The sequence below is a fragment of the Mus caroli genome, unplaced genomic scaffold (assembly GCF_978045245.1).
Source record: "Mus caroli unplaced genomic scaffold, Mus_caroli_1 scaffold_13, whole genome shotgun sequence".
Lineage (NCBI taxonomy): Eukaryota > Metazoa > Chordata > Mammalia > Rodentia > Muridae > Mus > Mus caroli.
The window spans coordinates 11,865,492-11,892,851 of NW_028227268.1; the positions used below are offsets into that span (position 1 = coordinate 11,865,492).

Below are 27,360 nucleotides of genomic sequence, written 5' to 3' on the forward strand. Positions count from 1 at the left end.
CCCAGCCAGCCTTAAACTCAGAGATCTGCATGCATCTGCTCTTAGGTGCTTAGGTTAAAAACATTGCCCAACATGCCAGCATGGTTCAGATTTCCTATTTCTAATTATAGGAAGAATGTACCATAAGTAATACTCAAATTAATTGGATTATTTCTAAAAACAGTTAATTTGTTTACAATGATGAAAACTGGAGTTTTTTTCCTTACCTAATTGACATTACCTAAGTGATACTTTTAGAGAGAAGAGCATAAATGATTATACATAACATACTTGTATTAGTGCAGATCCAGGTACATAATTTCGTGTTGGCTATTTTGCAGAATAACAAAAGCCCTTGATTTGAAAGAACATCTTCAGAAGCCTGTAAAGAAACTACCTGCAGGGATCAAGCGAAAGGTATTCTTCATCAGATGGCAGAGACATGTATTTCATTAGCTGAGAGCCATTGCTCTCTGGGCAGAATAACTTAGTCCCGCCTCCCCTTCCTCCCCTCTAGCTGTGTTTTGCTCTCAGTATGCTGGGGAATCCTCAGGTGACTCTGCTGGATGAGCCGTCCACAGGCATGGACCCAAGAGCCAAGCAGCACATGTGGTGAGTGTGACACCGCAGACACTTGCCGCTTGGCGCACTGCATCATGGGTTAGAGTCACTGTGACCAATAGCTTCCCGTTAGTGATGTGTACATCTTGATTGTATAAAATAGCAATTAAATATGTAAACTTCTAAAGCTTTTATCATCTCTTTGGTGAAATACTAATGATATTTTATATATTACAGAACAGAAATGAACACACAGCTGGTTACTAAAATAAATAATTCTACTTTCTGAACTAATTTTGGAAGATTTTTTTCTTAGTCACTTAATAGAAAATTATGTTTTTCATATTATTGTATTGAATTCATGTTGTAATTTGTTGAAGTAATTTAAAGTACTAGTTGGTTGAATAATTTTTAGTTCTTAATTTCTACTTATCAAGTATAAGGTTTAATTTAGGTATATATTAATTTTATGAGTATGTACCTTTTTTGTAACAAAATCATATTTTATCATAATTGATTCATTCATTCTTTCATGCTTTTGTACTTTCTTTACTTTTTTTTCTCTTTTTGCTTATTGCTGGGGATGGAGACCAAAATATTGTGCATCATAAACAAGGGCTCTACCTCCGAGCCCTTCCACTAGCCTGGGTATCTCACTCTCACCTCATGGATACCTTTGAAATAGTGAGGGCTCTTTGCATTTGTCAAGTTTCAGACTAAGGGAGAGTAAGGTAGACGAGCCAGCATAGTTTGCTATGATGCAGTCGTTTACAGCAGTTGATAATGGCTAAATTGTAGTCAAATAGCTGAGTTTTGGGAAACGACTTATTTCCAGATTCAAGCAGGTGTATTTCTCTTACTTAAAGTTTATTTATATTTTATAGGAGAGCTATTCGAACTGCATTTAAAAACAAAAAGCGGGCCGCCCTCCTGACTACTCATTACATGGAAGAGGCAGAGGCTGTATGTGACAGAGTGGCCATCATGGTATCTGGGCAGCTAAGGTAGATGTTTAAACAGCATATCTTTCAGAGAAAGAGAGGGAGGGTAGAGTTTTGAATGTGATCTTTTTAAAATGTAGAGAACTGTGCATTAGTTTGAAATGTCAAAACTTTTAGTTTTAAAAATCAGTTTTGTATAGAACTTTTTGGAAATACATATATCTATCTATATTTGGAAATGCATATATCTATCTATATTTTACAAAATATGTCCAGCTACCTACATTAGCATGTTTTTATTATTGTGTTTGTTATTTAAAAGTTATCAGACTATTTTACAATAATGGACATTGTTTTGAATCATAACACAAAGTATAAAATAACTATCTGAGTTTATATGTGCATAAAGAAATGGTTGATTGAATAAATAAGTGTGTGTAAAAAGACACGTTTTCCTTACACAGTGATTCCAAGTAATCTGTCTGTCACATTCCTTCAAAGGCAGCTTACCCTCTCTCTCTCAGGTTAATGCCGCATGTCACCAGTTTCTCCTAGAAGCTGAGTGAGGGAAGGAGAAAGAACTGTGAGCAGTAAAGTTCACAGTTGGAAAGCTTACAGACTTGGGCTCTGGGCAGACTCTGCACAGCCTGCAGTATGCCACAGTGCAGGGAGACCACGCTTAGATGTGGCTCTCTGTCCACAGCTCAGAAGCCTATTGTAACACAAAAATGAACACAGATTGACTCCTGGAAACTAGGAATAGCTTGGGATAGACTCCTGGAAACCAGGAGTAGCTTGGGATAGACTCCTGGAAACCAGGAGTAGCTTGGGATAGAGTCCTGGAAACCAGGAGTAGCTTGGGATAGAATCCTGGAAACTAGGAGTAGCTTGGGATAGAATCCTGGAAACTAGGTGTAGCTTGGGATAGACTCCTAGAAACCAGGAGTAGCTTGGGATAGAGTCCTGGAAACTAGGTATAGCTTAGGATAGACTCCTGGAAACTAGGTATAGCTTGGGATAGACTCCTGGAAACTAGGTGTAGCTTGGGATAGAGTCTTGGAAACTAGGTGTAGCTTGGGATAGAGTCTTGGAAACTAGGTGTAGCTTGGGATAGACTGCTGGAACAAAAAACAGTAACAGAAAACAGCAGAGTCAGCTCAGGTCTGACCCTGGCTGGATTTGTGTGACAGAGGTCGCTTGATTTGACACACTTGTCATAAGAATAGAAGAAGAAAGTATTAGGGAAAACAAGACATGATACAGAGTGTCTGAGCATGCTGCATGATGTTTGCAACTTTTCTATACATGTAAAAGATTGCCAGAGTCATTTTATTAAAAACAAATGTGGTAGAGATTTAAGCAAGAAATCATTCTTTGAAAGCGGTCCAGCCTTTAGCTCTTTCTTTTAAAAATTATTTCAGATGTATTGGAACAGTACAACATCTGAAGAGTAAGTTTGGGAAAGGCTACTTTTTGGAAATTAAATTAAAGGACTGGATAGAAAACCTGGAAGTAGATCGCCTTCAAAGAGAAATTCAATATATTTTCCCAAATGCAAGCCGCCAAGAGAGGTAACAACTTTTTAAATATATTTAATACTCTTTATAAAGTTGAAATTGTTTTAAAAACAAAATCCCAAACGTTTGATTTTTACCAAATGATGATTTAGGACCCAGATGCTGTGATCTGCCAGCTCAGTGCGGCAGAGAAAGCACCCAGCTGACCTTCCTCCTCAGTCCGTGTCCCAGAAGGGGGTGGGGGGGAGTTCCTTTCCACACTGCCTTAAAAACCCTCCCAACTGAGTGTCCCTCCTTTCTACTTCCTGTGTGTGTCTCTGTCTGTCCTCCTGATTTCCTCTCAGTCTCTATGGTTTTTTCCTGTGTTCCCTCCCTGTCAGCTGGCTGCTTGCTCTGTCTCTTGAGCTTTAGCAGGCTTTATTCAGTCTTGTTTACAGTAAACAGGAAGCTCTCAGACTGAAGGTGGGTGCCAGGGCTGAGCCTCACCACAACTAGAAACAGCATTTCCAGGACACAGTCTCCCACTCTTGGATTAAAGGTGTGTGCTCACGTTGAGCCACACTGAAACTAGAAACAGGCTTTACTGTCAGGATTCACAGAGTGATCAAATATCCTGCGACAGGAAATCATAAACATTTACGTTTTCAGTTGTATTTTCTGTCTGTGTCTCCGACTCTTTTACCTTGATGTGCTGTGTTGTCAGCAGCACAGGGCTATGCTGCCAGAAGAGAGGCTTGTAGTTGTTTCAGGGGGGTCCCATGATATGATCCTGTCATTCTGCACACAGGTTTTAGGAAAATGAATATCAAGTAGATTATTAGAATTTAAATTTAAACTTAAAAAGTTTTAAGCTTTAGCATTCAAGCAAACACAGTAGTTAAGTTTGCCATGCCATCCTCCTGCATTTTATCTTTGTTTTTCAGCTTTTCTTCTATTTTGGCTTTTAAAATTCCAAAAGAAGATGTTCAGTCTCTCTCACAATCCTTCGCTAAGTTGGAAGAAGGCAAGTAGCATTTGAGAATATTGTAAAATAATTTTCAAGTAATGAATGGGTCCTAGTCAGAAAGTTGAGAACTGGGAGACAGGTTATTGTTACAGTTATAACAACTATAGTCTTTTGTTCTTTTATTCTAATATAAATATATGCCTATACATACACATATATTTAACAGTAATTTAAAAAGAAGAGGTCAAGTCTTTGAGAGGGGCTGTGGGAGACATGGGAGGACTTCTGGTGGAATAATGCAAATTCAGCCCTGATGGATATAATTCACAAAAATTTCAGAATTTGAAACATATATAGAATTTTTATCAGTCTTTATGGGGATTCTGAGTAGGACAACATTTACTTATATCTTGTGTATCTTCATAGCTGTAGACTAATTATTAATTCTGAAATTTTTACCTTCCTGATAGTTTCTTTATGATTAAAAGAATAAATATACTAACAGAATTTGGTATTAGATTGGAAAAGTAGATTTGAAGTGAATATTGGAAGGCTTATAATGGCCAAGGTTAAGAAATGAATTTAAGCATCTAGAACAGGCTGTAGTGGTGTTTGGAGAATGGAGGATAGAGATCTGACATCACAAGAAAACAAAGGAGTGACGAAGAACAAGACACTGGAGGCAAGGAGGAGCTAACCTAGAAAATGGAGAGGTCACATGGGGACAGTTGATGTAGTGGCTTACAGAGGATCAGTGTGGACGTGGACGAGAGAGAAGCAGGGCCGAGGGAAGTAGCACACGTGGGCAGCTCCAGTTTGGAATACGTCGTTGACGGTTTTAAAGGCAGAGTAGATACTTTAGAACTAGTTGCCATTTCACTCCTTAAAAATATCACTAAGTAAAATGCATTTTTATGTTTTAATAGCAAAACGCACTTTTGCCATTGAAGAATACAGCTTTTCTCAAGCAACCCTGGAACAGGTACTTTAAGGTTAAATCAGAAAAGTTACAGTTAACTGTATCTCGTAGCAATTGCTTAGGTTTATAGTGTAGACACCAACCGATATTATAGACATTTAAAACTATAGACTTAGAGTACATTTACTTACTTATTTCATGTGTGGATATACAAGTGCCACAACATTTTAGTGGTGTCAGTTTTCAACCATGTGGCTTGGTGATTGAACTTGAGTCTTTGGCTTGACAAAAGGTACTGCTGAGCCATCTCACCATCCTCAAATTATAATTTAATTAGAATTGCAACTTTAGCTTCCTCTTAGTTTTTTGCTCAGTTCCATTTTCAAACATCTTTAACTGAATAGTCATATTATTTATATTTATTGACTACAGCGCGATGGTTTGATATATATGTATACTATTGAATAATTAATTCAAGTACATTTTATTTTGTTAAGCTTGAACATCTTAAGACTCATGGAATTATTTTATATTAGAATACTTTAAATTGTTTAAACAATTTTAAGTTATTTTATGACACTACTACTTGATATATTAATTAGAAAATTTATTAACCCTCTAAATATGTGTTTGTCTTTGTAGCTACTGGGCATAACTTGCTTTGTTTGAATAGTATCAATATTAGAAAATCTCTTGATACTTGTTACATATTAGTTAGAGCATTGTATCGTTTCTGACTTAGGTAAGAGTCCTCCGAATGATACAGTAGTTAACTTTTCCTTCTTCCTTTTATCTAGGTTTTTGTAGAACTTACGAAAGAGCAAGAGGAAGAAGATAACAGCTGTGGGACTTTGGCCAGCACTCTGTGGTGGGAGAGGACGCAGGAGGACAGAGTAGTATTCTGAGTGTTTATGCTCACCCAGCCTACTGACCCTGAGTTGATTATTCTTTTTTATTCTATTTTTTCTTCTTTTATCTTAACTTTGATTTTAAAAGCTTATTACTTGAATAGTTATTAAAAAATATGAAAGCACTTGGAAATTTCTTAAAGTCCTTAATTAACACACCATGGTTATGGTTTGGATTTTCTTTCAATAAATTTGCGTGTAATTGTCCATGTGCATGTTTATATCTGAAGGTAGTCTATATGCCATCCTTTTCACGTTTCACAAAAACAATATTTCTCAACTTAGGATTTAAAGAAATAATAAAAGAATAATTCTGAATAATATTTAAATTTTATACTATGTTACATGATTATGTAATCTCCCAGTGCTATTTAAAAAGACCAGTACCTGACTAATAACAGAAGAGAGACACAAAGCAATGCAGAAACTGGCTTTCCCTTTAATATTTCTAAAAGAAGCTCTTAGTGGAAGTTGGCCTGTGTAAATGTGGAATGGTTGAGAAGTAACGTCCACTAGGTGGCAGTCATTGGTCACAGGAAATAAAGGGAAGTCTCGTAGTCTAGTGATTGCAGATATGGGTAATTAAATGTTTCAGGTTGCATGTCTTTTGTCTACATTAAAATTCAAATGTGTTTGGTAATCGTTATTCACAGAAAGACTATGATTAGAGTCTTAGTATGTAAGAGTCCACGTCTGTGAAACTCCAGTGACAGCTGTTTGTCGAGGTAGGACCGTCAATCTCTGCTTCCCTCCAAACACCCGACTGTGAGCTGTGAGGGCATTGTTGCCTTTCCTCATACAGGGCACATTTAGGTTTATTCTTAGATGAGAAATTTAATGGATAACCATTTTTATTACTAAATTTGATTCCTTGATTCTCTTGAGTTTTAAGTAGGTCAACATATACATTCCTTTAAAAGGTCACCTCAGAACATGGTAGAATATAGGAACTCTTTCAAGGGTTAAATTAAGAAATAAAAATTAGAGTTTCACTCTTGTGACAGAGTTGAAATATGATAATTAATCTTAGAAATATTTGATTTTGTGACTCATATGGACAGGTATACAAGTATATGAAGTAGTTGATACTGTATTTCAGTCTGTTGTATATGTGTTAGCTTTGTAAAAACATATATTGTGGTATGACTTTTGCATTAGAGACGTAAAGAACAATAGCAAGAACAGAGGGCTTGCTACCAACTTTCAATGGTCAAGCTTTCAGTGAAGTTATTAATTATTTAATGTTGGGAAGATTTAATGAACTTTTAGTTCTGTTGGGTAGTAAAATTTGTGACTTTAGGCACTAGTGGCTAATTCAAGTTTTCCTTTCTCAGTACAAGGTGGCACATGGCTGACAATTTTCTCTATTGCTTTGACAATTTCTTTCCACCTTCCTAAAGATATCTGTTTAGTCTCGTATCTCAGAGGCACTCTAATGTAATAGAACCATCCTACAAGTCTGCTTGGATTTTATGACACGCCCCTCTTCCCAAGTTCTTCTTGTAAGATTTCATTGGCAGTAGCTTGCCTCCTGATACCAAATTATAATTTTGCATTCTTTAAGGATCTTACATTTAATTAATCATTTAATTAATGATCACTGCATGACCAATATAGTCAAGATGTATTTAAGAGGAAATCTTTATTTTTGCTGATAAATTATAAATAGCACATTGTATTTTCTCAGCAAGTCATTGCTAAATGGTGCCGTAAACTTGAAGAGCTCTCTTTTAGAATTTAAGTACCTTGGGCCTTTTGGGGGGGAGGGAGGGGGATGTGATTTTTGTAACTCTGTAACCTAGAACACATACCCTTAAAAACAAGCAAACAAGCTGCATTTATAGTTTACTAGGACAGTTACTGAAAAGGGTAGGTTTCATTTGTGTCTTAAAAGCGTTTGGCCATCCTAAGACAAAACTGTCTCATAGAGATGGTGAACACAGGCCATACCGCCTTCTTTCTCATGTAGACTTGGTCACTGTCTATTAGCATTGCTCAGTGTAATTTTCCTAGGGAATGAAAGTCGAGACTGCACTGTCTAGTCTTATGTATTGTGTGTTCATTCATATTACAGTGGATAGTTTGGTTTTATACATGGATTTATTTTAAATTATCTTAAATTATTGCTTTCAGAACTTTGTTTCTTTTCAATACAGGTAAAGAAATAAGTGTATTTGTTAGCAACAAATGAAAACAAACTGCAGCGTCACCTTCCTGCCTTATATTTTCCATCTGTGGCCAAACAGTAAGAGTAGAACAAAGGCAGATTGCCGAGTTGAAGGCAGTGCTGTCTGCAGCAGAGGAGCCGGTCAGGAGGTAGCCTTGGGAAGCGTTCTGGGGGGTTTGCCTTCTGTGGGCTTTTCCCCGCCTTCCATGCTGTTCTTAGGAAAAAGCAGGTTTTTTTTTTCCCCCAAAAACTTTAATTTGTCAGAGATTATTTTTAGCCAGTTTTGGTTTTCTCTGTTAAAACATTTTTCGATACTTTAAGCACACCTTCCAGTGACTGTGATTCCAGAATGGGCTCTTTGGGTAGAAGGATGAACTGTTCGGCTCTGTAAGATCTTACATTTTATTAAGACAAGGATAGATACTTATAACCAGTTATGATATGACAATGCTTTGCTACTAGTCTTAAGAATATCTTCTAGGAAAATGAATAGCACAGTTAATTTTACTAGGGTGAGTGTTGTTTTCCCGATTCTTTGTTGGCCACTCAGCGTCTCATTCCGATCGTGCATTTCACATTAGTTACAATGCCGTCTTACATTTTCAGGTAGCATTCAAAACACAGGACTTTTTTTAAAATAGCAAATGCTTTTTCTTAATGTATTTTTAATATTGTTAACATTGAGTTCTCATCTTTCCCCTTGAAATAGCATATTACATAAAGTGAGAGAATTTATTCTCAGGTGAATTATTTTTGTATCAGCTATTCTTATAAGGTAAAAATTTACTTGTTTTCTATTCATAATGTGTTATATGTACAATTCTCAATGCTGCCCTTTAAGAAAAATGAATGTGCTTATATTATTAATAATAAACTTTAAGAGCTAAAAATCTATGACAGACTTCAGTTTGTATACCAAAATTCATTTAGTGTTCATAATTAGATATGTGACTTAAATTCAAAATTGAAGCAGTACTCTGTGCCTAAAATGGCAATATCTCTTAAGGACCCACATAAAGTAAGGGATAAGAAAACATTGGGAAGAACTGCAGTTAAATCATACTCAAATTCAACAATAGATAACCAAGAAAAAAATAAGAGAATCTTGTTGCTTAGAGAGCCACTGGACATATTCTGCTCATTCTGTCTAGTTGAAAGTCAAAAGAACTTAAAACAGCAACTTACCATTTACATGCAGAGCTCTGTGCTGGGGAGGATGACTCTTACCAGAAATGGGGTAATTCCAAAATTATTTATTTAAAAATGTTTTATGTTTAGTATTACAATTAAAGTTTGCATTTAAAAAATATCTTATTTCTGTCATGGAAAAAGCCCCAGTTTTTTCTAACAATATTTTTATTAGTTGTTTTGGCATTTCACATCATGTACCCTGATAACACTCACTTTCCTGTCCTCTCAGGTCTCCCCCACCCTTGTGACCTTCTCCCCAAAAAAGAAGAAGAAAAATTAAAACAAATCCAATTTCTTTTGCAAGAGCAACGTTGGAATAGACAAGGTGGAAAGGTGGATAAACCCTTTGACCGCTAGGTGGCAGCAGAGGGCCGTGTGGGAGGGCACCTTCCTAATCCAGGAAGGAAGTTGGGTAAAGAAAGCCTTCTGAGCAGAGGCAGGGCCAGCCAGGCAATCTTGGTGACCAGAGGCTCAATTCTACTGAGTGTGTTGGCTTCATAAGTGCTAGTCTGTTTGGGGAGTAGTGGCAGAGGACTCAAGAGAAGACACGAAGGACAAGAAATGTGAAGTGAGCCAGCAGACAGCCTCAACCGTTTGTCAAACTGAAAGCAAAGGATTACAAATACAGTCGTGATAGGTTTTGTAGGCCCAACACAGGGAGTAAATCACTAGTTTTCAGTCCCTCTTTTAATGCCTTTAAGAAGTCACAAAACCAGGCTGGAGAGATGGCTCTGCCATTAAAGGCTAGGCTCACAACAAAAACATAAGAAGTCACAAAACCAAATTTTCAAGTATTCTACAAAATAGTCTTGAAGGATATTTTATTTATTTATCTGTTTACTTATTTTCTGTGAATGACTGTTTTGCCTGTATGTATGTGTGTGCACCACATGCACGCAGTGCCAGCAGAGGCCAGAAGATGTTCGTTAGCATCCCCAGAATGAAGTTACAGACAGCAGTGAGCTTCCGTTTGAGTGCTGGGAATGGGTCCTCCAGAGGAGCAGATGCACTCTTGACCTCTGAGCCAGCTCCAGCGCACGATCAGGGAATCTCAGCACTTCTCATTCAAGCCAAATATATTGATAACTTAAAAAACTGGGAGGTGGATTGGCAGAGATGGGCAAAAACAATAACAACAACAAACCCTTAAAGAGGGATTGTTGGGGGTATCATCTTTGTTAGAGACGTCACTGCAGTCTCCAGTTTGTTTATTTATTTCTCAACTGCTACTTTCTATAGTAAAGCCAGTATTATTTATGCATTTGAAATTTATTTATTATTTCTCTTACAGAGTCATTTAAAGATTTAGCTGGTAATTCTTACAGTGAGAGACTCAAGATCACATTGATAGAAAAAAAAATGCCATTTTCTTGGACTGTCTGAAATCTAACTTCTAACCATTTGAAGATATTTGACTTCATTAAAGTTCCATGCTGGGGACAGGAGCTTTGGAGGGTGGCAGTTAGAAGCTTCCCAGGTGTGATCCTGAGAAAGAAGGCTGTGTAGCAAAATAGTCTTTACTTCAAGATACAGAAAAAGAATATAGGGAATCATGACATGTTGTGGCTAGTGATAAACAGGTTATGTAGGGGGAAACATCTCTTAGCCTCAGCTACAGGGGCGATGTGGGGGCTGGGGCAACAAAGCCATAGCAATGGAAGATAAGCTTGGCATCTCTGCTGAAAGACTGGCAGTAATTCATAAATCCAGTGAGATGATACGGTATTTCAGTGACTCCTGCATGGCAGGCCAGTGTTGGAAAAGATAGCAAGGTACCATCTTGAGAAGAGGGCCTCCTGTTTGAGACTGAGACACTTTGGAGAGAGGAGAACAGAACAGCTGCAATTGAAGGAGTCTGGAGACATCGTGCTTCGGTGTCTAGGGAGGCAGGAGGCAGGAGGCATAGCCATGGAGCAGGGAATAGTCAGATATCAACAAGCTGAGTGTAATTGTAGGGCTAAACTACGGAAGGCATGGTAGCCTGCCCAATCTGGAACAAGGACAAAGCTGTTGCGTATAATTACTAAAAAACAACCCACGCTATTGGCGCATAGCCCCGAGACCGCATATTTCCCCTTGCCAAGGCCTCTCCCACCAATGCTGGCTCTGCCTCTCTAGAGCTCCGAGATAGCTCTCTTGGTTCCCATGGGTAGCTGTACCCAAACCCACTCAGCACTTCCAAATTTCCATGGCTAGCCAGGGGGGCACTGTCGCCGATCCATGCTCCGCCGCTACCTTTTCTCTATAACCTAGTCCTTGCCTAATTTTCCCAACCCAAAGTCTGGCTGAATTCCGCCTCGGCTAAGTTCTTTCCCTCTGGCCCACCTGAGTCGCTGCAGAATGGAAAACACCAGACAATCTTAGTTTAGAATCAACAGATAAAACAACTGCTGGGCGTGGAATCCAGCATCCTAAATTCATCATCTTTTCTATATTAGAAATCTGCTGATGGCAGATCCTAATGGTGCCTAACACTTCCGGGCGTACATCTTGTCTGCTTTGCTCCCACTTCTCCGTCCAAAAATAAGTGCCCTTCTCCTGCCCTCTTCCTCTCTCGGAAGGTCCGCCTCCTCTTCGCCCAGTGATTGGCTTCTTGTCATCTTTATTACCCAATCAGTCAATTAGGGAAAAATTCTGCTACACAAAGCCCTATGGGAGTAACTGGAAAACCAGCAAGCAGAGTTTAATCACGCAGCTAAGACCCGTGCAAGACAGAGGTCAGAGCCCTGTCATCTCCTGTCATAACTGGAGAACAGCGCTGAGATCCTGGGGAGCAGATGGCCTCTGGGGCTGTCTTCCTGTTGTGCCGTTCGCTGCCAGGTAGGACTGAGAACCTCCTGCTCTGGTCCACCAGATCACTGTTGTCCTTTTAGACTCGCGCCCTGCCACTCTGGTTTACTGTAGAGAGGTGCCTTGAATGCACTGAGACCAGCAAGCTGAATGCCGGGTTCCCTTGGCTCTTCCCCTCTGCAAATCTCAGTACTCTGCTGTCCTTTTCATCCCCCCGCCCCCCCTCCCCCGTGTACTCAGGGACGCCCCATGGCTTGGACATTAGCTACAGCCTGATGCACAAAGTGGGAGGTTTCTGGAGTGAGCGCGAACCTGCCAAGCCCGCAGGCTGTAGTTGAGTGTGCTAACAGTGAATCCTGATACACAAGAAGGAAAGCTTCTAAGATGAATTCGTCCTTGTAGTGACAACTGATACATGACTGGCTTGGCCATCGGTGCACAAAGAGCAGCACATTGAATAGTGACAAGAAGGGCCTTAAGCTACAACTGCAACTCTACCATAGCTGCAAATCCAGCCTTGGAGAGAACCCCCAAAGAAGGCTCTACAATTCTGTATTTTTTTTTTTTTAAACTCTTAACCTTTTTTCCCTTTATTTGATTTTTCTTTTTTTTTTTTTCTTTTTTAAAAACTCTCTTTTTCTTTTTTACTTCATATTTTAAGTTTTGTTTTTACCTGGGTGTGTGTGCATGTGTGTGTGTGTGTGTTTGTCTGTCTGTCTAGGGATCAAATGCAGAACTTTGTGGCTGCTGAGCAAGGACTCTACCACCCACCTACATTTTAACTCCTTTGTTTCTATGCTATTTTTAGAAAGTTGCTTTTATTTTTTACTTATCTCATTAACTTTCTCTAATTTTAATCCCTTTTCTTTGCCCTATAATCAGGTTTATCCATTGCTCTTTTATTTCCCTCATAGCCCCCCTTTCCCCTTTATATTTAACTTGGCTGCTTCTTTTTACTCTTTCCTAGACCCTTTGTGTAACTTGCTTATTGTTTTTAACTTAGTTTTTAACTTCATAGCTTACTCTACGTTTCCCCCCTCATTTTCTATAGTTATTGGTATACTGGTCAGCCCTAATTGATTTGAATTGTATTTCTATGTCTACTTTTGGTTTCCTGTTCTCGTTACAGTAATTTGTTTTCTAGCTTCTGAGTGGTGTTGGCAGTTGAACCCTCAGGAGAGAGCTGCTCAGTCAGAAGATCCCAGATAAACAGATATCCACCTCAACCGGTGTACAAAAAGATCCCAGATAAACAGATATTCACCTCAACAGGTATACAGATGGCACTAGAAACAGAGGAAATGTGCAAAAGCAAGACAGCATGCTACCTCAAAAAGATCCTGCCCTTTCTATAGCTGAACTTCAGTGTACTGAAACTGTTAATTCTGGACAAAGAACTCAAAAAACTTCATAGAGTATTTGAATAATCAGATGAATGCACTAAGAGGACCCAGGGAAGAATGGTCACAACCTCAAGGAAATTGCGATTCTGAAAACAAAAAGCTAAATAGAAACATTGGAAATCAAAACTCAGTAAGTCAAATGGAAGACACAAGAGAAAGCACTACCAATGCACAGACACAGAAGGAAAAGCAAAATCAGAGACTGAAGACAAAGATGAGGCAGCAATACGAACAAACAGCTATAAAGAGAAAAAAAAAATCAGGCAAAAACAACATTCAGGAACTCAGTAAGTCAAAAGCTTAAGATGGATAGAGAAAGAAAAGAAAAAAAATTGAAGAGATTAGGAAAGCAAATAATAAAATTAATAGGAATTAATGGATAGCTCTTAATAATCCTAAATATAAGTGCCTTTATCTCTCTGTTTAAGATAATATACGAGCAAAGTGAATAAAAGGTTAGTGGACATATATAAAAAGTCAAATAACAAGGAGGGCCCAAGGGAAGATGACTGAATGTTTCTCAGAAGGGGAAATAAAATAGATAAGGGAGGCAGACAGAGGGAGGGAACTGGATGGGAGAGGTGATAGGTAAGGGAATGGGTTGGGGAATCGTGTATAGAGAGAGCAGGGGAAAGAAAATGAAAACCAACAGTAAGGCAGGGCATCTCTAGATGTCCCAGAGACCTAGGATAGGGAGAAGGCCCAGGGAGTCTATGGGGGTGACTCTAGCTGAGACTTCTAGCAGTGGGGGGATATGGAGCTTGAAGTGGCCACCTCCAATAGTCATGCAGCCCTCCCAGTGCAGGGATAAGGACAGCAATCCACCCACAAAACCTTCCATCCCCAAAACATGCCCTGCCTACAAGATGTGCAAGGATAAAGATGGAGCAGAGAAGGAGGGCATGGCTAACCAATGACTGCTGTAAATTGAGACCCAGCCCAGGGGCAAGAACTAATCTCTAACACTATTAATGACAGTCTGTTAATGTGTGTAGACAGGAGCCTAGCATAACTGTCCTCTGAGAGGCTCTACCCAGCAATCATTAGATAGAGCTTGGGAAGTCTTGTGGAAGAGTTGAGGGGAATGTCTGAGGCATCTGAATACGATAGGAACTCCACAGGAAACCAACAGTCAACTAATCTGGAGCCTTATGGGTCCACAGAGACCGAATCACTAAACAAAGAGCATGCACCAGCCGGACCGAGGCCCCCTGCACACATGTGACAGATGTGCACCTTGGTGTTCATGTGGGAGCCCCAACTGGAGTGGGGACGGTCAGTGAATCTTTAGCCTGCCTGTGGATCCTGTTCCCCTACCTGGGATGCCTCAATGGGGAGGATGTGCCTGGTCCTACAGTGAGTTGATGTGCGAGGTGGGATAACACGTGGGAGAGTGGAGTACTCCTCAGAGGAGAAGAGGAGGAGGAAGTAGGGAAGGAGCTGTGTGAGGGGGGACTGGGAGGGGAGGGGAGGGGAGGCTGATATTTGGATGTAAAGTGAATAAATAGATCTATTAATGAATTTTTTTTTTACAAAGTTGGATTTTGGAACCTTCCTCAAAGATCTTCAAAATGATTAAAATTTCTGTGTCACCCTACCTCCAGCCCCCTGCAGAAGGACAACACGATCTTTACATCTGATTCCTTCTTGTACTATTTTTCATTACTTTATAGCATTTTTAATTAGAAAAAAAACTTCATCCAGGAATGGAGACACTGACAGTTCAATAAGCCGGTGCTTACTGAAACAATCCCGTTGAAAACTATCCACAGGGTAGTTTTCTTTGACCATAGCTAGTGCGTTTCACAGGATGCATATGAACATACAGTTCATGGGTGTGAGCGATAGCGAGATGAAGGATTCCGGTGCACTCAAATGATTGTCAGTTTTGACAACATGGGAGTTAGCAGAAACTAACAGCAGCTGGTAGAGAAACGGACCTGGATATATAGCCCTAGCTCTATGCATTAGAGGACAGAGAGAAGACAGCTGACAGAAACAAAACAAAACAAAACAAACAAAACAAACTGACGCCTATAGAATCACCAGCAGATCCTGGAAGGCCTGCACATGAAATCCACTTTAGCGGCTATACTTTCAAACTTTTCAGTCCAACTCAGGGCATCATCAAATGTTTATAGGAGCGCTTCAGCAGCGTCATCATTTCAGTTTAGGACTATGAGGGCCATTAACACTCAAACCACACCTTCCCACACTCCCTGGCGCCCACTGGCTTGGGGCCATATCATAATGCAAAATGCATTTAGTCTAACTTCCAAAGTCCCCACAGGTTTTCACAGTCACAAAGCAGTTTAAAAATCTCAAACTCTTGTGAGACCGGAACAATGTCTCCAATCATAGACCCCTGTAAAATAAAGAAAAGCAAACTGTATGCCTCTGGCATAGAATGCCACAAAATATTTACTATCCTAAAGGGAGCAACGTGGGCACAGTGAGCTGAAAATTCCAAGTCTTCTGTGTCTGACGTCAAAGGCTTAGATGGCTCCACCTTTCCAGCTTCGCTGAGCACAGCACAGTTCTCTCTCTCTCTCTCTCTCTCTCTCTCTCTCTCTCTCTCTCTCTCTCTCTCTTGCTCTGCTCCCTGTTCATTTCCTTTTTAATTTCACAGCCAAACCTAAAAGTACCATTGTAGTAACTGACTTCATCTCACAATGACCAACATACCTTTTTTCTCCCCTTAATGATAAGGATTGAGCTAGATACGAAGTTCTCTGTTACTTAACATAGAAGCAAAGAGGATTTGAGGCTTTTCAAATGGTAGTCAGTGCTGTAATGAAGTGTCTAACCTTGTAGATTTATTTTACATTCTTTCTCCTTTGGTAACTTCTCTTTTTTTTTTTTTTGGTTTTTCGAGACAGGGTTTCTCTGTGTAGCCCTGGCTGTCCTGGCACTCACTTTGTAGACCAGGCTGGCCTCGAACTCAGAAATCCGCCTGCCTCTGCCTCCCGAATGCTGGGATTAAAGGCGTGCGCCACCACGCCCGGCCCTTTGGTAACTTCTCAACATGTTCTCTAGTCTTACAAGTACAAACAGACAAGCCCTTCTTCAAAAGCCGATTTTAAGCTTCTGTTCAAATTGTGTGTTGTCTTTCACGTTGAACCCTTTACTATCTTCTGGGCTGTGAAGTATGTATCTTTGGTTCCCTTTTGATATTGCTTCCTGCTTTATCCAAACATTTAGACTTTCCATTCAGCCTGTCAGCTATGGAGTCACTGCTCCGAGTTCCTGCCTACCTTCTTCATGATGAACAACATACTGGAACATTATTTCACTGAACATTTCATTTCGCCCCCTGAACTAGATATAAAACTAATGTTGCATAGGAACACTCAGGCATACATCAGGACATCACAAGTTAACTGGCCCTAACTGTCAGCATCCGGTTCTTGGGTTTCCAGTGCCTGCTTTCAACTCTGTCCCAAAATGATTCCCGTGAGCTCAATCGGTGTCTGGATCACTCGATTCTTCTAACAGATCTTCACAGTCAAACGTTAGTCAAGGATTCAAAGGCCATCAGAAAAAACCTGGACAAAGATACTGGAAGAAAAACAAATGGTACACTTGCAAAACACAGTGCACGCAGACTGAAAGGAGTATGGCAAAGGGGTTTGTATCTAAAAGATCATGAAAACATTTTTAAAAGAATAATTTTTAAAGTGAGGAAGGATCCCAGGGGAATTGGAGATGTCGCACACTTTGAGAGTCATCAGGATGGAACTGAGACCATGAATTTTAGATGAGTGAGTTAAGAAGTATAAATGAGTAGAAGGCATATGATAGAGGAAGAAAGTTTCTTTCTTTCTTTTTTTTTTTTTTTTCCGAGACAGGGTTTCTCTGTGTAGCCCTGGCTGTCCTGGAACTCACTCTGTAGACCATGCTGGCCTTGAACTCAGAAATCCGCCTGCCTCTGCCTCCCGAGTGCTGGTGCGCCACCACTGCCCGGCAAGAAAGTTTCTTTAGATAGACTATTGAAAAAAAAAAAAAAAACCCAGAGTAGCCAAAGCATATGAATTAATAGCATTGTTCTGTTCAAATCCTGACACAAGGATCAACCAGATGGCAGATACCTCTTACCATGGAGTGCAGTTAGGAAAAGATATAATAAGCCGAGTTACACTTTTCTATGTTTAAGACTGTGCATTTATTAAGTGCCTGGTAATATGATTTTTCCTATATCTTTATTGATAACTTACCCATATGCATGTTTACACACACACACACACACTCACTTTATCTCTTTTGCATTCTGTTTCTTTAGTTGATGGCTAGGATAGTAACACTTTTTTTTTTTCTAAATCCAGAAAACAATTTTGCTTTTGCTTTTGTTTTATTTTTATTCTTTAATCTTTTTTTACAGTCCAGTCTTTATCCCCTTCCTGGTCTGCCCTCTGACTGTTCCACATTCCATATCCCCCTCCATCTCCAAGAGGATGTCCCTACCCCTTACTCCCACCCCACCAGACCTCCCCACTACCTGGGGCCTCAAGTCTCTTGGGGCTTAAATACATTTTTTTCTCACTGAGTCAGGACCTGGCAGTCCTTGCTGTATATGTGTTGGGGACCTTATATCAGCTGGTATATGCTGCCTGGTTGGTGGCTCAGTGTCTGAGAGATCTTGGGGTCTAGGATAGTTGAGACTGCTGGTCTTCCTATAAGGTTGCTCTCCTCCTCAGCTTCTTCCAGCTTTACCCTAATTCAACCACAGGGGTCACCAGCTTCTGTCCATTGGTTGGGTGTAAATAACTGCATCTGACTTTTTCAGCTGCTTGTTGGGTCTTTCTAAGGGCAGCCATGTTAGTCTCCTGTTTGTAAGCAGACCATAGTATCAGTAATAGTGTCAATTTGGGTCTCACACTGGACCTACTAAAGAAGCTAACCACCATGAAACCAAACAACTCTGTTTGTAGTAAGATACATCAGTTCCTCAAAGAAGTTTCTAATAGCAAAAGAAACACTGGTTAAAAATGAAGAGACAACTTAGAGAATGGGAGATAGTATTTACAAACAGTTTACCTGGACAAAGGATTACTACCCAGATAACACAATGAACTTCAAACATAGACATCTGGAATAGAAGTAAACCAATGTTAGTAGGAATATAAACGATCTATCGTATAATCCCACAATCTGACTTCTGGGTATATATCCAAAGGAAATGTAATCTTTCTCTATTGTCTACATGTGTTGCCGTGATAGCCACTGCAGTCAAGATATACATGTAGCCCAGTTGTCTTAGCAACGGATGCATTATAAAGAAAATGTACATATACCATATTGGAGTACATTATTGAACCAAAACATATGGATGGGATGAGATGAGATGAGATGAGATGAGATGAGATGAGATGAGATGTGAGCTGTACCCCAGATGTGCAAATGCCCAGCTTGGGTTGAGCCCAGAGTGCTTCCTTCTCTGCTCTATTACTGGGTCTATGTCTGGAAGCTTCTAGCCTCCATAAAATCTAATCTTCCAAGCTGACTGATTCAATCTGGCTCCTCTTGGCTCCTCACTGCATTGTTCTGCTTGGACTCATACTAACTTTAGCATTGTGTTCTAATCTTCTGGCTCCTCCTTCTCTGCCTCATTCTGTTCCCACCTCTGTTTAGCTTGTTCTTCCTGCCACCTGTCTCATAAAACTGTCCCACTAAAACTGCCACCCACATCTTTCTCTCCCTGTGCTGTTCTAGAGTAGCCTCTCCTTCCTGTCATGTTCTCCTGAGAGTTGGGTACATCCTAACTCGGACTCATTCTGTCAACCTCTTGCACGTGTCCGACTCGACCAGCAAGAACGACGCTGCCTTGACAGGATCCTTCTGCACACGTTTATTGGGAGAGCTTGATTGTACAGGTGAATAGACCCCGAGCCCAGAACTGGTGCTGCTTTATATAGGCCTAGGAGAGGCATGTCTCACACCTGGATTGGTTGTGCTTGGTTGATGCTTACCACCTCATTTGCATGCCTACATCTGATTGGCTAATTTCTCTCTCATCTGATTGGTTAACTTCTCTCTCATCTGATTGGTTAATTTTGGTTAATTCTCAAAACCTCATCTTGGCAAAAAAACTTTACTGCCTATGTATGCGTGGTGGCCAGCAGAAGCCAACGCCACCCTGCAACGGCACATGTGGCTTCCCACATCAACCTGTCTCTGATTTGTTGCTATTTTCTTTTCCATCTGCCCCTCAATTAGATGTCACTTTCAAACATGGCTGCTTCCTTCTACAAACTAACCTTAACTTCATTGTTAGGGATTAAAGGTGTTTACTGAGGGTGTGTCTGTATTCTGCCCAGATCGTACTGTAATCCAGAGCCTCTCTTCATTCCGGCTGGGTCACATAGACCTAGAGGGTCTTTGAATGTGATTCCTTGTCAGAGCAGCCATGTTGCTGGATTAAAATTCTTTTACAATAATGGAATGTTTATTATTATTATTATTACTACTACAGAATGTTATTTAGTCATAAAAGGGAATAACATGCATTTGTCAAAAATGGTATGGAACTAGAAGACATTAGGTCAACTAAGATCCATCAGACACAGAACTACAAATACTACATGTTATTTCTCATATATGGAGGCTACAAAGAAAACAGAAGTGGTGATCTGAATGTTGACTGTGGCTGGGAGGGAAAGCTCTCCTCCCTGACATGCCTGGCCTCAATTGCTTTCCTTAACTACAAAGGAAGACTCCACAAACCCTTTCCTGTATCCCTCTTTAATCTAAATCCAGAAACACATGGCAAAACCACAAAGTTCTGCTGCCTCCTAGGACAGGAACCCGGCCCCCTCCAGGACAGACATTTGCATATGAGTTAAGTTGATGGTTTTCTTTGCTGCATAAATTCTTCTTTAATTTCACTTTGCATGTTAGAAGCTGAGATGGGTGGGGTCTTGTTTTGAGGGTACCACTCCCTTTACACCCCCAGTTCAATTCATGTTTTTCTTTAAACTTACTGCCATGAGCACAAGACTTGGCTCCAACATTAAATCTTCTCAAACTGTACGTTTTTGTATTTCTTTTTTACTCTGCTTGCTCTTCTCTCATTGTAGATTTGCCCAAGAGAATAATCACCAATAATCATGTGGCATAATCGATACCAGGCTGCTTAAAATCCCCTTTGGCAACGAACTTGATCCAGAACTCTGCAATTTAGCTCCTGGCAGAGATTTTGGACAAGGACAGAGTGAAGCCACATTATTTGGCAAACATTACCAGAACTTTCTTCAATGTCATTGCCCTCTGAAACCTCTTGAGCTGGGCTGCCACTAGCCACATAGCTCTCAGTACTACTGTCTTCCATGTTCCTACTAGAAGGACCCTTTAAGTCCTACTTATACTGTACACCTGCTTTTCTAGTCCAAGGTCTTCCATATTCCATATTTTCCCAACAAACAGAATGGTCATTTGTATAGTAGTTATAACCCAGTCCCTGGTACTGATATCTGTCTTAGTTACTGTTTTATTGCTGTGAAGAGACACAATGACCAAGACAAATATTATAAAAGGAAGCTTTTAAACTGGGGGCTTGCCTACGGTTTTCGAGGGATAGTCCATTGTCATCATGGTGGGGAACACTCAGGCAGGTGCTGGAGCAATAGCTGAGAGCTTTAGATCCTGATCTGCAGACAGAGAGAGATTGAGACTGGGACTGGCATAGGCTTTGGAAACTTCAAAGTCCACCCCCAGTGACACACCTTCTCTAACAAGATCACACCTCCTAAACTCCAACAGTTCTGCTAACTGGAGAGCAAGCAGTCAAATATCTGAGCCTAGGGGCTATCATTCTCATTTACACCACCACACAGAGAGAAGGTGAGAGAACAAAGACTGAAGAATCCAGGCAGTGGTGGCATGACCCAGTCCATGGGTCAGTCAACGGGGTCTACAAGGAAGAGAGTGGAGATGGAGGGGCAAGAGACGTGAAGAATGGAGACAAGACAGTATGTCTGATCAAGTCTCATTTAATGAAAGGTAACTATGTGTATATATAAGCACACGCTGGGGAGTGCAACTGGAGACACGTAACCACAAGTCTGGGATGTGTAGGAGAAAAACAAGATGTTATCAGAGTGTGTTCAGCTGTGGTGGGCTTCTTGACAAAACAGCATGCTAGGAAAGCAAGTCTCTTGTCAGGGTGGAAAAGTACCAACCTGTAAGTAAATAGCTGCTTTCTGCTAAGAGTCAGCTACCAACAGGTGCACACAATTCTAATCCTTGGCAAAGGCAGGTGGATCTCTGTGAGTTCAAGGCTAACCTGGTCTACAGAGTGAATCCCAGGGCAGCCAGGGTGCTTACACAGAGAAAACCTGTCTTGAAAAAGAAAAGGAAAACAAAACCAAAACAAGAAGAAAAGGCGAGAGGGAAGATGGGTAATGCGTATTGAAATAGGAGTGAGTCTAGTGTTCTACAGCATGTGGTGGGTCTAATTCAGAAATACCCAACAAAGGGGAGATACAACCTGTAGAGACTACCCCCAGTAAATAGGCATGGCCCCCAGTTGAGGGGTGGGGTCACCAAGACAGTTCAAAAAATTTAACCCAGAAATATTCCTGTCTAAAGGAAAGACAGGTACAAAAATTGGAACTGAGACTGAAGAAAGGCCATCCAGAGACTGCCCCACCCAGGGATCCATCCCATCTGCAGACAGCAACCCCCCCCCACCACCATTGCAGAGCCTAAGAAGCATTTGCTGACATCAGTGGAAGGGGAGGGAGGCTTGATGCCCCAACGTAGGGGGATGCTAGAGCGGTGATGTGGGAGTGGGTGAGTGGGTAGAGGAGCACCCTCATAGAGGCAAAGGGGGGGGGGAAGGAGGATGGGATGGGGGGTTTGCAGATAACCGGGAAGGGGGATATTGTTTGAGATGTAAATGAATGCAGTGATTAATTTTTAAAAAAGGAAAAAAATACTAAAAAGTTCTAACTGTGTAATCTGCTCTAAGTGTATAAGTTTTTAAATCTCAATTATTAGTGCTATTTTAAAATGTTATGCATTCTAATGGGTTATCTTCTTTCTCTCCTATTTTAGCTAATTTATATAGTTTCTTAGCTTGAAGTGTAAATTCTGTATAGTCTATGACGCTACAGTGTCTGTTAACTTCAGTTCTTAGTCTACTAGTGAACGCCACCAGCCCCCTCCATTCTCCATTCTACTGACTTGCTTAAGTCTTCGTTGTGGGATTCCAGGAGTGCTTAATGATATCAAGAGAACAAAGAACAATCAGAGCATATAACTATTTTCCACCTGAGGCAGGGTTTCTCTGTGTAGCCCTGTCTGTCCCCTTGCCTCTGCCCACTAAGTGCTGGATTAAAGGCATGTGCCACCACTGAAATAACCATTTTTTTTTCAGGGGAAAAATTGTTATTTACAATTTTTTAGACATTATTAATAAATTTAATCCCCGCAAAATCATATATATATATATGATATGTTTCATACATATGTCAACATTTCTGATTCTCATTTTAATGGATGAAAAAATATGGAGAGGGAAGTGTTTAGAGGAATGGTGTAAGATCACAGTACTAGCTTTTCTTCCAGGGCATACAAACTAACTGCTATGATATTGTCCTTGTTAGTAAGAGGATCTCCTCCTGTCTAGTGCACCTGAAATACGACAAATGAAACACACGTGCACACATCCACTCTTTAAGTTTTCATTTTCTCTTCTTTTTTTTTTTTTTTTTTTTTGGTTTTTCGAGACAGGGTTTCTCTGTGTAGCCCTGGCTGTCCTGGCACTCACTTTGTAGACCAGGCTGGCCTTGAACTCAGAAATCCGCCTGCCTCTGCCTCCTGAGTGCTGGGATTAAAGGCGTGCGCTAAGCACAGGGCCTTCAAAGGTCTGTACCAGGTCCTCTTCATAAATGTTATGGAAGTTAACTTGGTGCGTTTTGTCTGACTCCTAACAGTGAGAGGGGTGACTCTTTCTCTGCTCCTGGGACTCTTTTCTTCCTATTGGGTTGCCATGTCTAGTCTTGATATGAGGGCTTTTACCTTGTTTCATTATATTTTGTTTTGTCCTGGTTAGTTTTTGTCTCTTGGAAGCCTGCTCTTTTCCGTAGGGAAATGGAGGAAGTCGATCTCGGGGCCGGCCCGGGGCGGGAAAGGGAAGGAGAACTGGGACGAGCGGAGGGAGGGAAAACTGTGATCAGAATGTATTGTCTGGGAGAGGCGTGTATTATGTATCTTTAAAAATTGTGTTGTAACACGAATGAATGAAAAAGAGGCCATGAATTTGAAAGCAGGCTGGATGGGAATGTTTGGAGGGAGAAAGGGTCGGGACGTAGTGACGCACTACATAATCATCTCAAAAAAAAATCAAAAAAAAAAAAAAAGAAAAAAAAATCTAAACGCGTATGTTACGTGCACGAATGTCATGTGTGGATGGAATGCCAGAGGAGGCCAGAGAAAAGCGCTCGGTGTCTGCTTTATCATGCTCTGCCTTATTTCTTTGAGACAGAGTCTCTGGTTGGATTTGCTGAGCTGGAGGCCAAAGCGACCAATAAACATCAGTAACCCCTCTGTCTTCGCTGGACATAGCAGTATGCTCCTGTGTACATGCGCAGTCTCATTCTGCTTGTTTATATTGGTGTAGGGATCTGAGCACATGCGTTTACCCTCTAAGCCACCTCTCCATCTCTGGGTTTTTTTTTCTATATATCGCAGTGATTGGACAAAACATTTATATTCCTCCCTGGAATAGAAGACGTGAGATTTTTTTTTTTTCTAGACTGTATTTAGCAGTCATGCAGCACACCTAGATTCTTGTACGAAAATGAATTGTAGATTGTCCACCTGTCAGTGTTAAAGACTGAATCACAGAAACACTGAGACACCAGAGGCCTAGATCTTAATCCAATATATTCCAGATGTACTTAATTACCTGAAGTGCTACTCATGACTAAATTTTAAATTCTCTTTTTGGTTTTAGGACCTACTGGGTATACCCTCACTCTTTGCTTAGTTTTCCAATTGTTTATTACTTTTCAGTATCCTTTATTCATTATTTTTAAGTTTAGTTATACATCTCAACTTCTAACTAGGAATATATTTTTCCCAATATTTCCAGGTCCTAACTGGAGGCTGCATCTGTCTTCCTCATCATGTTAGATCGCTATTTGTAGGATTATCTTTTCATTCAAAGTTAAAAATAGTGTCACCACAATAAATGAGGCATATTAAAGAGAACAGCCTAGCTCCAAATTCAGTGAGAGACACTATCTCAAACATATATGAGGGAAAAAAGGCCAATAAAACACATACATAAAATAGCGAGAAAGCAGTAAATATATTTAAGAAATTGATGTTATTAAAGCTGTGAGTTTTAATAAAATTTTAAGAAAGGCAGAATAAAAAAGATTTGCCTCTGACTCTTTTGCCCGCCCTTGGGACCCTTCTCCTCCTGTTGGCTCGACTCATCCAGCCTTGATATGAGTGCATGCGCTGAGCCTATGAGTGCCTAGACTTACTGTAACTTTTATGGCCTATTTGATGGGTATCCCTGGGAAGCCTGCTCCTTTCTGAAGGGAAATGGAGGAGGAATAGAACTTGGGAAGAGGGGAGAGGTGGGGGAGGGACTGGAAGAAGTTGAGGTGAGTTAACTGGGATTGGGATGTAATACATGAGCACAAAACAGACAAACAAGAAATTAAAAAAAAAAAAAACCCTAGCAATTGAATGCACAATATAAAACTTCTAAGAAAGAACTTTTCATTAAGCATTAGCTACCAAAAAAAAAAAATGGAATATAAAGAATCAAACAACCATGGCAGTAAAATTAATAGAAATCTGAATTATATTCTAGGCTACTTCAAAAGATTCGTTCTACTATTGAAACAAAATTTTTAAGTGTTGTGACATTTTCCCCCTACAGTCCTGAGGCCTTTAGAACACCCTTGTTAACATGTTTGTTTTGACAGTTTTCGAGATAAAATGCATGCTATTTCACTTGTGTCTACTTTTAAAAGTAGAATTAGCTGCCAAGTATATTATCATGGCTGGAACTGTTACTGTCTTAAACTTGTCCCCTATACTCTGGAACATCGCTCTGATTTAGATTTAGTAACACATGTGGATAAAGAGTCCTGACAAATATTTGAGATTTCTCAACTCCTGGACTTTGCTGTTTCTGTTTTGGCATTTGCTGTGGCGGGTCAAAAGTTTTCAGTGCCTTTCAGATACACTGTGCAGCAAGGACGGAACGGAGTTCAGGTAGACTAGTATTAATGCAGAAAAATCTGAATCCTTTTATGCATTTTAGTCGCAAAATAAATCTATTTTATTAATGTACCTAACTCATAAAATCCCACACAGCTGTGACCAGAGTAGGAAAAACATGTTTTAAAATAGTTCTTCATTTGTCTACCGTAAGAATATCTCCAAGGTAGAGATAGGGAATGCTTTATCTTTAAAGGAAAAAATAGAAAAGAAGAGAAACGTCCAGCTTCAGCTTGTCCCAGTTAGTGTGAGTTTGCCAAATTGAAAACTGACGTCTATGTTTAGCTATGCAGAGTGAGAAAACATGAAAACTTGTATTTCTCATACAAGTTCTTAGATAACATTTTTATTCTAGGGTTTTTGTTGTTGTTGTTGTGTTTTTTTTTGTTTTGTTGTTTTTTTGTTTTTTTGTTTTTTTGTTGTTGTTTTGTTTTGCTTTGTTTTGTTTTGTCTTTTTGTCTTCTTTCCAATCTTGATCTCATCATATCTGAAGGGCTTGAGCAAGTTTTCCTTATCTGCTTTATTTTTTCCGGAGTTGAAAGGGCTGAATGAACAGACATAGGGTTTGTTTTATTCTCAACCAATCACAGAACAGTATTTTCCCAGGAGAGAGAGAGAGGACACAGAAAACAAAACAGATTCATCATGTGCAGCCTGGATTGACCACATCCCCTTTTGGAAACCAGTGTGCAAAGGAACCTCGGAGAGCAGCCACCTACTTAAGAAATGTTTATGGAAGGAGAGAAAGTGCTCAAACGGATGCACTAGGAAAAGAAGCCTGCGACTGTTCCCGGGAGTGTGAATATTCCTCAGTAGTGAGTGAAACTTACTGCTGTTTTTGTGCTCTGCCGAATAAATGGGTGGATATTGCCAAGTTCAATCTGTTTTTCAGATGGTTTCTAGACACTTAAGTATCTTAAAGTGATTTAAGAGCTAATTTTTATTTTCCCCACCCCAACCAGATTTTATTTCAAAAAATACAGCTGTAGATTCTAGCTTGCTTCCATTGTAGCCAAGGAAAGAACTGTATTGCATTTTGTCATGTACATTTAGGAAAGATTAAATTGAAAGATCATGAAAACTAAAACGGTTTTTAAAATTTGTTTATTTGAAAAATTTCTGGGCAAAACTATGTTCTCTCTCTCTCTCCCTCTCTCTCTCTCTTTCTTCTTTTTCTTTCTTTCTTTTTTCCTTCCTTTCTTCTTTCCTAATTTATTTTGAACTTTGCTTTCTGCATTTTGAGTGTCATTTCTATTCACAAAGTCGAGAGAAGCCTTATTCTTCTGGTGAGTCAGAATCAAGTAATTTCGAGTATTGCTTATTGTTTTAAAGCTCAGTTCTTCTGGTAAGAGTCATTCAGTTAAATTTTTATCATATTTAACTCTGAAGATAAGTATTATGAACATATTTCACCGGGAATGTATCTGATGAATTTATCATTTAGGCGAGTTTAAGCAATCAAAATTTTGTTGTTGATTTGATTAATTTTTTTCCCTGAAATGCAAGGAACAAAAATGAGTGTTGATGGGATAAAACTAATAGATCACTCTATTGACATCATTGAATTCTGATCTAAAATATGATTAGATGTGTTCTGCACCCTAATGACGCCCCCCATTGGAATGTTCTGTTTTATTATAGAAGTGTGATGATAACCACGCCCTATCGTCACTGTCACCCATCCCTCCACATAGCTTAAAGTGAATGCATTTGAGGTAAATTTAGACTTAAATCGTTGCATTAATATTTTACATTGCATTACAGTTCTTAAGTGTAGTAAATATTTGAGTCAGAAATA

The 27,360-nt window shown here is 39.9% G+C and overlaps 2 protein-coding genes and 1 long non-coding RNA gene across 9 annotated transcripts in view; all 3 read left to right on the forward strand.

The window, feature by feature from the left end:
- The window catches only part of Abca5 (ATP binding cassette subfamily A member 5), a 73,887-nt gene extending 65,039 nt beyond the window's left edge, over positions 1–8,848 (forward strand). For all 3 annotated transcript variants that reach the window (XM_029483791.2, XM_021176497.2, XM_021176498.3), the window contains 7 exons: positions 321–396; positions 497–591; positions 1,425–1,544; positions 2,903–3,052; positions 3,922–4,001; positions 4,871–4,926; positions 5,661–8,848. In XM_029483791.2, coding sequence (XP_029339651.1) covers positions 321–396; positions 497–591; positions 1,425–1,544; positions 2,903–3,052; positions 3,922–4,001; positions 4,871–4,926; positions 5,661–5,768 — 685 coding nt within the window. In that variant the 3' untranslated portion in view covers positions 5,769–8,848. The remainder of the gene's footprint in view (positions 1–320; positions 397–496; positions 592–1,424; positions 1,545–2,902; positions 3,053–3,921; positions 4,002–4,870; positions 4,927–5,660) is intronic.
- Positions 8,849–11,796: 2,948 nt separating this feature from the next.
- Positions 11,797–14,769, forward strand: LOC115032422 (uncharacterized). The gene is made up of 3 exons (XR_003838100.2): positions 11,797–11,949; positions 13,049–13,609; positions 14,486–14,769. It is a non-coding gene; the product is annotated as an uncharacterized LOC115032422 (long non-coding RNA).
- Positions 14,770–26,095: 11,326 nt separating this feature from the next.
- The window catches only part of LOC110305860 (ATP-binding cassette sub-family A member 6), a 69,047-nt gene continuing 67,782 nt past the window's right edge, over positions 26,096–27,360 (forward strand). For 2 of the 5 annotated variants that reach the window (XM_029484192.2, XM_085829445.1), the window contains exons 1-2: positions 26,250–26,377; positions 27,204–27,277. Coding sequence is in view for 2 of the 5 variants with exons in the window: in XM_029484190.2 (XP_029340050.1) it covers positions 26,111–26,377 (267 nt within the window). In the remaining 3 variants the exon portion in view is untranslated. Of the gene's footprint in view, positions 26,378–27,203; positions 27,278–27,360 lie in introns of all 5 variants that reach the window. The other 3 variants (XM_029484190.2, XM_029484191.2, XM_021177995.3) reach the window with 2 other exon arrangements.